Genomic DNA, 12510 nt, shown 5'->3' on the forward strand with positions numbered 1-12510 from the left:
CTGTCAGAAAGCCCAGACACTAATGCACCTCAAGAAATAGCACTGACTTGGAACACACCTTAGAAAACGGGGGCTGGTGGGGGCTGTTTTTTGACATACAATAGTTTAACTATTTATTCTTATTATTATCTGTGCTGCTGTTGACCTGGACCTGAGTGCAGTATTTCGTTTCTGTGTATTTTTTATTTTTTTTATACTGAAATGACAAGTAAATTGTGATTCTGATTCTGATTCCAACAGTTTACTGCCACGTGTCAAACCACAGAAGTGGTTCGGCAACAGTTAAATCACATTTTATATCACTGCTCTGAGGCCAACACGTCACCATAGCAACTGGTAAACAAATGCTCAGCTGCTCTGAATAGAAATAAGAACTATTCATTTAAAACACAAAATTACAGATTTTCAGACATTTACAGACGGTGAATGGGCTTTTCAGATTCACAAGTGAAACATTTCAGTTTGTAATTGTGGTATAAGCACAACTTGGAGCCGTGTGTTCTGCAGTTGTAATACACTTTGCAGAGGTTCTACGGCTCTGTGCCGTGCATTAAAACTGTAAAACACACAGGTCCTTATTGGACCAACCCTAAAAGTAGATATAATACGAATAATTGTAACTTCAGTGTTTCATTTACCTCCTGATGCCTGGTTGTTCCTCTGCAGCTTGAAGTCTGGGTCCCTCCTGAAAAAAAAAAAGATTATTAATATGAGTTATAAAATATATCTAATACTGTTAAGGCAATTTAATTCTGTCACTTTTTAGTTATACATTTCACTACTCTGTTTAGAGCCTCCTTTTGTTAATTATTGTAAATATTCTCCTTTTGTTAGTTTCACCTTTTACATTCCTTTTAAATAAATTACAACTTTAGTTTTACTATTTTACATCTTGGTTCTTTTGTTACTTCCTCTGTCCCTAGCAGAGCTGGGTCGTAACTATACTTTCCTTTAATATTTACTATAAGTTACATATGGACACATTTTAAGATGGAAAGAGAATAAAAAGTTTAGTTTAGTTGAATGTAAGATGTATTTGTTGTCTGCTCTGTACCTTGTGTGAGCTCACAGGAGTGGAGTGGGACAGTGGTTCTGTGTTGTCCACTTCAGATCCCAACAGCCTGGACCTCTCCTGAAAAGACAAGCAAATGTGAGTTTGAGTTTTGATATGAACATGTTGTAAGCGGTCATCCAGGATTCATAGAAACATGGTTGCATACATAGTCTTTGTTTTAACAGTGAGTACTGTGGAGTCGTACCAGTCTAGTGTTGAGTGTGTTGGTGTCATTCTGCACTTGTCTCAGCAGAAGTCTGAGTTTGTTGTGGATCACATGGACCTTCTCTCTGGCCTCCAGACCCTCCTCAGAGCTCAGGTCCACCAGGAGCTCACAGGACAAAGCCTGAAGAGAAGAGACCTGCTCCTCACGACTACGGAGCTCCTCCTGAAGAGACTAGAGGGAGAGAAAGGAGGGAAGGTCATTTAATCCTATTACAGAAAGACGTTAAGATGATATGGTGCAAAATTAATTATATCTGTGCACTATCCTTGTTATGAATAAATATATTAAAATGACCTAAATAGTGACATTTCTGAGTAACTGAATAAATACATTATTTAAGGGCTGTTCATTTTCTTTTTCTCTGAACATTGCACTATGTTATATCATAACAAATAAAAGCCTTTGTTAAGCTCCGCCCCCTCTCACCTGGAGCGTGTCCCTGTGCTGGACGAGCTGGTCTCTGGACACACTCTGGTCTCTGAGGTTCACAGAGTACAGTCGGCCCTCACACTGAGACAGCCACAGCAGCAGAGAGTGAAGAGACTCATGGAACTCCTGAAGAGAGAGGAAGAAAGAGATGAAACACAGGGAGGGCATCTGACACAGACACAGGAGGACGGGAGGACGGGAGGGCATCTGACACAGACACAGGAGGACGGGAGGGCATCTGACACAGACACAGGAGGACGGGAGGACATCTGACACAGACACAGGACGACATCTGACACAGACACAGGAGGACGGGAGGGCATCTGACACAGACACAGGAGGACGGGAGGGCATCTGACACAGACACAGGAGGACGGGAGGGCATCTGACACAGACACAGGAGGACGGGAGGACATCTGACACAGACACAGGAGGACGGGAGGACATCTGACACAGACACAGGAGGACGGGAGGGCATCTGACACACACCTGGCACTTGCAGAGGCCCTGGTGCAGGCGGAGCTCCCAGCCCTGCAGAGAGGAGCAGGCCTGGGCCCAGCTGTGGTTGGCCGAGTCCACTGCCTCCTGGATCTCCTGCAGGTTCTGGAGCTCCAGGGCCTCAGAGGAAGAGGAGCAGGAGGAAGTGTGGAGCAGCTGCCGAGCGCCCAGGTTCACAGAGATCATGAGACATTTGTAACTGCAGAACAGCCTCTGCATCTCCTGCACACACAGAGGAGAGGAGAGGGGAGGTTAGAATCATTAACTGAAATCTCCTGATACTTCACATCAGCAACAGTTTAAAGCACACGTTCGGGATCTGTTATTAATGTCACTTAAACATGTTTTAATCCCATTTGCTTTGGATTCTCATGTTTACAGTAATGCTTATGTTTGTCTCAGCTTCACTTCTCTGCTCAGTGGTTTGCACACCATCTATTGGCCGCCGAGGGAAACCCAAACTGTGACCGGCATGTTAATATAAGCACGCACTGTAATGAGTGTGAAAAGCTCCGAATGAGTTTGACATTGATTTATGGATTTAAAAGCAACAAAGGAGAAGGCTCGACTTCTACCAACAAAAATTGAAACAAAGTGATTTCTGAGGCTCTGAGAAGATGGCCTCATTAACAGGGTTATTATAAGTCAAGGTATGTTTCTGAAGAGGAAACAATGTCTTTAAAAACTCCACGTAGACCCCACACAATCTGGAAATCAAAACCTTCTGTGAGGGTATAACACTTTCCACCCTGCAGACACCCTGGCATCAGAGTCTGGAGAGTGTCGCTGGAGGATGAGCCTCTAGTGCCTGTTGAGTTTAAAGTCTGTTGTGTTGTTTTCTTTCACATGTACCTTGAGTTTGGAGATGTTGTCCTGCAGGTCTCTGAGGCTGGAGCAGGGACAGAGCTGTTGGAGTTGGTCCAGCTCCGGTAACACTCGGCCCAACCAGGAAGTGACATCACAGAGGTCAGAGGTCAGCTTGTGCCACTGCTGCGGATCCTGTGAGACGTCCGCGTGGTGAGACTGAGCCTGAAGCAGCTCCCAGCGCTCGATCACTCCTGAGGGAAAGACAAAAGGCTGAAAACACATGCAGCTGTATTTATATCTGCAAACACACATTATATACTCTACTTTGAGTTATTGGACAGACTGAAGCATGAAACTAGGGTATGATGAGTGTAGAGAGACATTCAGTAAATTGTCCAGGCAGGGAATCATTCTCACATCTCTGTGGTTGGAACAGAGCCTATAGTGAGCCTAAAGCTACATAAACACATGGCCAATTTACCAAAGCAGAGGTCAGTGTCAAACTATGACCCAACAGCCTAAGCACCACAGCTATTATACAGGACCAATAGGCAGTGGTGTAGTGAGCGTGGTACGAGGGGTATGCCGTCCACCCTCTTCTCCCCACGTGAGATATAAAAAAATAAAATAGCTACATCTTAAATGTACAGACTCAGGACGTCTGCACTACTGTCCTACGGTGACATGAGGGACCAGGACTGAACCAGGACTGAACCAGGACTAAATCAGTTCTAAATCAGGACTAAACCAGGGCTGAACCAGGACTAAACATTGGGGCAGACCTGGATGTGCAGAGCTCCGTGCCCCACGGGGTTAAGTGCAGCTGTTGCCTGATTGCACTTTGCAGACACCCTGCTCCATGGTTCTCCAGGGTTCTCTCTCTTGCTCTCAAGTCCAAGATTAGTCCTGGTTTAGTCCTGGTTCATATGTTGTAGTCTGTGATTTATGTTCTGTAGGTGATTATGAATGTTAATATTAATAACATGATTCTGCATCTTTCTGATTAACAAATATCAAACATTACACATTTTTTCTGGGCTGGCTCCTTTATGTTTGTGCTGGACCTAAGTACATGCTTAGAAAGTGGGTTTTCCAAGTGGGTTCATTAGAATGCTCCACAAAATGACTATATCTCATGTACTGTATATCTTCCTATTATTTAACTCGTGTTTTATTGCTTTAAATCATGCATTTTTACTGTAAGTTGAATTGTCCCTCCACAGATCCAGTAATTCAGGCCAACACTGTAAATAAGATTTAGAGTTCTTAGTATTTTGGTAGTGTAACATGCTTGCATCCATGGGTTGATACCATACTGCGGAACATTCCAGTCTCCATGGTGACAACAATGCAGAATACAGAAAATAGTATATTAACTGTGCATCTTTAAGTCTTCAAATGTAAAATAATAAAACTAAAGGGTTTGGAAATGGTTTAAAAAGTCCAAATGTTACATAATACTAAAGCTCTCTTCCCCTCAACCTCACAAACTCAGACTGAATAAACACCTTCAAAAAACATCTCAAAACTCACAGTCTAAAACCCCACACATGACCGCTCCTCACTGCTTGTTTGGTTTTGTCCTGCCCTTGTTTTTATGTTACTTTATTGTGAAACGTGTTTGAGTTACTGTGAAAAGCTCTGAATAAAACCCGTACCTGTGTTGTGGTGCCTGTCTGTGCTGCTCTGAGTGAGTCCGCTGTCACTGAGCTCCTCTTCGTCGTTCAGGATCAGTTTGACCTGGTTCACTCGGTCGATGTTGCCGCTGCATTCAGACATCAGCTTCACCTGGACAACAAAAAAATCAAACATTAAACTTGTATGACATTTTTCAGAACAGGTGTGGGGAGGTCTTATCTACAGGCTTAGCAGTTTATACAAAGAATAAAAAGGAAGAGACACTGAGAGGTTTAGATCTTGAAGAGGATTTGAATTTATAACTTGTCCTTACATATCCGTGTTGTTGCTGGTAGGGGGCGCCGTTGTGGTGAGATGGGTGCAGGCATTGCAGCATCTGATGTTTCAGAGACTCGTCCTGGAGCCAGCTCTGTCGTTCATTTATGGACTTCACTAAAAACACAAGAAAATCAAACATTAAACTAAGAATTGTATTGTTTAAATGACACGTTTGAAATGAGGAGTAATGAAGTCCGTCCAAGCAGTGTTCTCCATCTGCTGTGACATGCATGACAGAAAATGTGGTCAAAACGTGCAAAATAAAACACTAAATTCAAGGCAACTTCGTGCAAAAATGGGGCAGTCTCATCACAAATCACACTGGATGTTTTTGTGTACACAGTATAGAGTGATTTTAAATGAGATTAAAGTACATATGACAGGTTAAACTACTATTTCTTACATCATTATAACTTTGTTTAAGTGTTTGTCATTATAACTAAGACTTTACTAAAAATCTGGCCAAATTTGACCTAGTTTTTAAATTTCATGTGAAGTTTATAATTCGTCTTCCTGGTTGGACATGGGCAGCAGATATCATAACAGTTACCTAGCAACCATAACGTAAACAAAGGCCAAAACTAGTCTAAATTACAATAATTATGATTAGACTGATAAAAAGACACAACTACACTTTTATTTAGTTATATGAAGGTTTACAGTGTCATAAAAATGCCTTCCTTGTGCCTAGATTGTCTCTGCATTTTGGATTCAGTTTGAAAACTCCAAAATTTTTGTACTTTTCAACTTTTTTCCATAAACTGCCACTTAACTGATATAAAACTATGAACTATCTATTTAACACAGGTACTTTCCCACCAAACCAACTTAATAATAATAATAATGCACCAGTTTATACAGCGCTTTTCTGGACACTCAAAGACGCTTTACAGATCATTATTCATTCACTCCACACTCGGTGGTGGTGAGATACTACTGTAGCCACGGCTGCCCTGGGGCAAACTGACAGAAGTGAGGCTGCCAATCTGCACCATCAGCCCCTCCGACCATCACTTTCATACTAGGCAATGTGGGTCAAGAGTCTTGCCTAAGGACACAAGAACAGTTGGAGGACACATGCTACAGGTCTCCATGAACAGCTGATAGTCAAAATCAGTTAAATACAATCAATCCATGAACCTGTCCAGGTCACTGGTGCTAGTGGCGAGACACTTCACCCTCACTGCCTAATATGAAAGTGGTGTGTGTGTGAGTGATGGTGGTGGTCGGAGGGACTGTTGGCGCCGATTGGCATGGCAGCCGCGCCTCTGTCAGTCTGCCCCAGGGCAGCTGTGGCTACAACAGTAGTTTACCATCACCACGTATAGAGTGAATGAGTAATATGCTGAATGTAATGCTCTGTAAAGCATCTTTGTGACAAAAATGTCTGTGAAAAGGGCTATATAAATAAAGATTCACTTAATTACAGTTTTTGTGTCTGGTGCCTGGTGTGACACCTGATTTTTCCAGTGGTATAAGTGGTATAAGTACTAACCAGACCTGACCCTACTTATAGAATCAGGCTTTGACAAGGAGGTAAAAGCATGAAATCCTGTCATATGAACTTTAAGTACTCAGCTACAGTTGTCATGGTAACACTGTTATTAAACTTATAAGAAATAATGGTACACAAGCACATGAAAAAGGTGAAAAAACAGTGCAGTTGGTCTGGACTGTGTATGATCAGATGAGTGGTGTGATGTTTTGGTGAAGGTAAAGATGCACTATGTAACTTTTCAGGTGCAGGTATTGCTTTGTGTAGAATGTTCCGCAGTACAACATTAAGCTTCTATAACCACCAGGCTAATTGACTATTTAACTTTTAGTAAGAAAGTAATTAAAAACAGCTGTAATTAAATATATGGGAGGTAGAGTATCTTAATGCCATACTGTGTAACTTACAGGCAAAGCAACATCATTTCCATGGAGACAAAGTCTTAGCAAATCAACACCAGAAAAGTGACACAGTGCAGCTTTAAGCCCAAACACATGCAGGTATTAGCGATGTGTTCAGGTGCGTCTGGTTCACATGAGCGTTCACAGCAGATCCATGCAGCAGTTTTACCCTGTGCTGCGTTCACTGCCCTCACTGTGGCTCTGTAAAACGCCTCAGAGCTCTCCGTCACCTGAAAATCTGCAAGGAGGCAAGCGCAGGTTAATGGAACCACGACGGATTTATATATTTCACGCGGTATTTTACGATATTTCATTTTATTTTAAAGGTGCGTGGTGTAACTTTTCTGGTGGAGGGTTAGTACATCAAACGCTTTTCTCCGTGGAGATGTTATTAGTTTGTCTGGATTATAAGACGCACTGTCATTAAATGGTCTATTTTTGAACTTTTTTCACAAATAAACAACAGTGTGATGGGTGAGTGGTTTTGTTTGGTGCGTTCACAGTGACTCAGTTGTTCAGTTGTGTCTAGAAGTGGCACATTGCACTCGCTTTTTCGGTTCGTTCCTCCGTTCCGTTCCTCGTCGGCGTGGAGTGATGAGTGTGTCTGTGGGTGTGTTTGGCTGTGTGGTCGCTGTCTGCTCCGTGTGTGTTTGTGTGTTCTGCGGGTGGTGCGGCTTTGTAGTTTACTGAAGTCGTGCTGGGACACCTGAGGGGATTCGTGTATAGGGCGCTCTGGATTGTGGGGCGCGCAGTCATTTTTTGACAGGGTTGGAGGCTTAAGAGCGTGTTTAATAGCCCGGAAAATACGGTAAACTTAACTAAACTAAGAAACAATTTTTTTTTAACACAAAGGCACTGTACAGTTTACAGTTGTCCAGAATTACATTTGCCTCATGCATTTAGACCATTCTAATTATTAACCATGATGAGTTTATAAGAGCTTTTCACAACTCTCAGAGACCAGAGCAGAGTTTGCCTAACAACAACTAGCATGCTAACAGCAGTACTTCCTGGTTGGTGAATTATAAGACGCTTTTTAATTTCATGCAGACAGCACACAAGAGCTGCTTATATAAAACATCTGTACAGGGGCAAGACAAAATTCGACTCAAATGATCCAAATGATTCTAGTGAGGGTGTATGCAGTTTAAAAACACAATGGAGCACTTCCTGTTTTATGTCATGACATCACAAAGCGGAACTGTGTTTTCAGTTTGAGAGATGAACTCAGCCTAAACGTGCAGGTTTGTGTGTTAAATGTGTGTGAATGAAACAAACAACATTCTAACATCAGAATATAACCTAATATTGGCCCTTAAACCAATGTAAAAGTGTGATAAAGGAATAATGAGAAAAAAAAAAACAAAATCATGAAAACCTGCCTCATGTACTTTAAATCGTGTGTACCTGACAGAGCGCTGAAGAAAGTGGCGTCGTCATCGTCCTCGTGAGAAGAGGAGCCGCCCACGTCCACGGTGTGATCCCACTCCAGAGGGATGGAGTCCACGCTCACCGGAGTCTCCCGCCCTGAACGCTCCAGGGGCGGGGCTAAGAGGTGACACTGAGGCCCCACCCCCTCCAGCGGCGGCACCACCCCCCCATCTCTCTTCTTCCTCCTCCTCCTCTTCGTCTCGGTCCAGGACAGGCCACGGTTCAGGTCTGGAGACGCGTCCAAGTCTGAGTCTGAGAGCTCGTCCAGGATCTGCAACATATTATGAGTTTTAATTTTTGTCACATTATTATTTTACATTTTGTTCATTATAAAACACATAAAAATAGAACAGAATCCATTGATTTCTTGTTAAAAACAATGGTGCTGATTTATGTCACTATAAACATGTGGTGCATGGTAGTGACAAATGGCTTTTATAAACATTTTTTTTTCCATTTGTGCCATGTAACAAACAGGCTGGTTTGTTACAAATAAGTCCAATCAGCACCTTCACTACGGAAGCTGAGAGGGGTCACAACAAACACAAACGCCGCAACAAATACAAATGCGACAACACAACAAAAAGCCACAACGGAAATGACTGCGGGATTCTATTTTAGTGCAAACGCCACAACGAATACAAACGCCACAACACAAACGCAAATGCCACAACACATCAAAAAGCGTGAAAAGTAAAGGAACGAAGAAGGAAAGAAATTTATTGTTTTATTATTATTCGTTTCACATTGTAGTTCTTCTTCTTCACTTGCCGCTTGATCGGTCCGTCGAAAAATAGAGTCCTGCGGTCACTTCTGTTGTGGCTTTTTAATGTGTTGCGACATTTGCGTTTGTGTTTGTGTTGAGTTTGCATTAAAATAGTCCCGCGGTCATTTCCGTTGTGGCTTTTTTTGGTTTGTTGTGGCATTTGTATTTGTTGCGGTGTTTGTGTTGGTTGTGACCCCTCTCGGCTTCCGTACTTCACCCTTCACTAGGACACTTTAAAACACTGCACTTTGACAGCACACAGCACTTCCAACATATTTGCACATATGATAAAAGAAATTGTACACAATTGGTTTTAAAAATTATTTATTGTCCTTCCTTTTAACACTTTTTAATCCTGAGGCACAGTAGCACTTTACTTGAAAACTGCTGGTCCCTGGAGGGAAAGGAGACTATTAGCTAGTGATGTTACGAGATGTGCCGAGGCTTTGAAGCGCGTGTCGAGTAACGAAGGGGGTGTTTCTGCGAAGCGCGTATCGAGGCTTGCTTCATTTGGGGGAGGAACCAAAAGTGATGATGTCTGAAGCCTCGCTGCTCGCCTCTGCCACGTGGTTCAGATTTTGCCACGAGCTCTTACAGCGATATAGACCCTCGGGCTCCATCCAAAATGTGGGTGTTTGAAGGAGAGCTGCGGTCAGTTGAGAGTTTGGAGAGTTTGGAGAGTTTGGATACTAGAGTTTGGATAGAGTTTATAGTTTCTCCAAGGCCAGAGAGGTTGTGTCAAAAAAAAAAAAGAAAACGTGTAAAAACAAAAACTGTTGAGAGACTCTTGTTTCTGAATAAAAATAAATACCAGTTTCTCCTGTCCTGTACATCATTGTCCAAGTTCTACAAGCATAATCTGTGCTCTTTTCCTAGTTCCACAAGCACTTTCACTGTCCTCTGCCTGATTACACCTCTGCCATTTTCAGAAAAACAGCTTCACCTGCCGTATTATGATATGATCATTTTGGGAAAATTTACACACACACAATCATACAAAATGTATTATACACATATGTGCTCATCAGTGTTGGGGAGTAACAGATTACATGTACCAGAGTTATGTAATACAGAGTACAAATTATGAAGTAACTGTATTTAGTTACAGTTACTGTTTCAGTGAGTAGTAATTGGATTACAGTTACTTTGTTGAAATAAACGGATTACACGGCAATATTTTCCAGTTTTTTTCGGTAATTCCACTCATTGCCAGAAACTAAACCAGGTCTAAACTAGATCTAAACCAGGACTAAACCAGGACTAAACCAGGACTAAACCAGGACTAAAACCAGGTCTAAACTGGGACTAAACCAGGTCTAAACCAGGTCTAAAACCAGGTCTAAAACCAGGTCTAAAACTAGATATAATCTAGATCTAAACTAGATCTAAACCAGGTCTAAAACCAGGACTAAACCGGAACTAAACTGGGACTAAACCAGGTGTAAAACAGGATTTAACATATTTTTATTTTCTTTCAGCAGACAAAACATCTTATGTTACGATATCCTTGTCTTTGCTTCTCTACAGCAAATCAAGTAATCCAAAGTATTCAGATTACATTACTCACCTAAAGTAATTTAATGGATTATGTTACAAACTACATTTTGGGATATGTAATCTGTAATCTGTAGGGGCATACATTTTAAAGGTGACCTTCCCAACACTGTCTGTCAGATAAGTGTGTGTGTTGGTGATACTGACCGGTCTCCTGTGCACGAGCCTGTGGTGGAATCGAGCCACTCTCCCAAACACCTCCTGACAGTACGAGTGCATCTCCTCCAGCTCCTCCTCCATCAGCGCTGCGTCGTCAGGGGAGCTCTTCTGGATCAGAGTCTCTCCAAACACGATGAGGGCGTCGATCGCATTTGTGTTCAGCATGATCTCCTGCTGGAACACCTGCACAAGACAGCAGAGTCATGTAAAGAAAAGGAGCACAGTGGAAATATAAGTTAAGATACTGGTTACATCAGGCCGCAGAAAGAGTCAGGTAAATATAATATAAAGCTTCTTACGTTGAGTTGTTTCATCTTTTCCTGCACGTCGCTCTCGGAAAAATGCTCCACGTTGGTCAGCTGCAGGTCCATCTCCGTCAGCCAAACCAGGATGCCCTCCCGTGTGCCCTCGAACTCCTCCCTCTGAGAAGTAAAGTGCTGCACAGACAAACAAAGATAAAGAACTGTTAAAATAATGTTCACAGACCTAGAGGTTATCTAAAAACACACAACCTTTCAACACATATGTTTCATTATTTTAGAATTGTTCAATGCGAAGGGCACTGCTCTTTGCTGATTAGTCATGATTCATAGAACTATGGTTACATTAGTAACTTCTGAATGAGGACAGCGAAGGAGAAATTCAATTCTGTCAACTGGACAAAAGTTGTTTGATTGAATATGTTTGAGAGAATGAGAACTTCGCACATCAGTTACTTGAGACAGGTGCGTTGGAGGAGAGGGAGCAGCCCAAGAACATGGAGAAAAATCCCGCACACTGTATTACTTGTGGGCTTTATATGGGCTACATTTTAAGATCCATTGTATATATATATATATAGATGCGTATATGGCACGATAGCATTATTTTATAGTTGGGTGAAAATATACTATGTCTATATGTATCCAGATATTCTTCTTATTTTTCTATTATTGTTATATGATTTTTGTACTTTCATTAATATTTCATTATTATTATTAGTATCATTATTATTACACTATATGTTGATTGTCTTTGTTCTGTGAATTATGGTGTTTGGGTGCACTGTTTCTTTATGACCTGTCACCCTTGGGTGCTTGCCACACCCTATTTAAGACAGGCCACCTGAGCTCTCATTCTGTTTGCCTGACGAAGGCCTAGTGCCGAAACGTTGCACGGTTTGTCCTAATAAATCTCACAATTTGCAAGTAAGACGGTGTGTGGGATTTTTCCTCCATGATCGAATACATTTCACAGCTCATCCAAACTGCGTCTGAAGTTCTGAAGAGACACTAAAAGTATTTGATCAATAAACTTTGTCCAGTTGACAGAATTAGGTATGGATCCAACCTGGACTTTGCAGTGAGCAACTGTTGTTTAGTTTTATACATGTATATTATGATTTAATAAATGGAGTATATTCTCTGTGTTGATGGAAGCTGCTGTGTCAGAGCAGCTGTGTCCAGATGTGCACATTCACTCATCCATAACTGATAAACCTCACTGTATATTCTCACATAAACCTCTGAGGTCATCGGGGTCGATAAACCAGATCTACCAATCACAAGTCTCCTCTCTGACATCAGCCAATCACAGGCCTCCTCTATGAGCTGGGCCAATCACAGCTCTGCTCTCATTAAGCCTGGTTTTATATAGAAAAAGTCCATCTGCTCAGAGACAAATGTGACCCACATATAAAGGATTAAGAGCTCTGGAGGCATCAAGTCTTAAATGTAATGTGTTAAATGTTAAGGA

General features: G+C 41.9%; 1 protein-coding gene across 1 annotated transcript in view; it reads right to left on the reverse strand.

The window, feature by feature from the left end:
- LOC110153425 (nesprin-2-like) overlaps nt 1-12510 on the reverse strand; it is an 80903-nt gene that overhangs the window by 3659 nt on the left and 64734 nt on the right. The window contains exons 14-25 of the mRNA XM_055162169.1: nt 11076-11213; nt 10765-10959; nt 8274-8568; nt 7036-7104; nt 4966-5084; nt 4673-4802; nt 3060-3265; nt 2199-2429; nt 1707-1835; nt 1260-1451; nt 1055-1132; nt 639-685 (exon numbers count right to left, since the gene is read on the reverse strand). Coding sequence (XP_055018144.1) covers nt 639-685; nt 1055-1132; nt 1260-1451; nt 1707-1835; nt 2199-2429; nt 3060-3265; nt 4673-4802; nt 4966-5084; nt 7036-7104; nt 8274-8568; nt 10765-10959; nt 11076-11213 — 1829 coding nt within the window. The remainder of the gene's footprint in view (nt 1-638; nt 686-1054; nt 1133-1259; nt 1452-1706; nt 1836-2198; nt 2430-3059; nt 3266-4672; nt 4803-4965; nt 5085-7035; nt 7105-8273; nt 8569-10764; nt 10960-11075; nt 11214-12510) is intronic.

Source organism: Boleophthalmus pectinirostris, unplaced genomic scaffold (assembly GCF_026225935.1).
Source record: "Boleophthalmus pectinirostris isolate CB_2022bp ecotype Guang Dong unplaced genomic scaffold, ASM2622593v1 HiC_scaffold_10, whole genome shotgun sequence".
In the NCBI taxonomy this organism is placed as follows: Eukaryota; Metazoa; Chordata; class Actinopteri; order Gobiiformes; family Gobiidae; genus Boleophthalmus; species Boleophthalmus pectinirostris.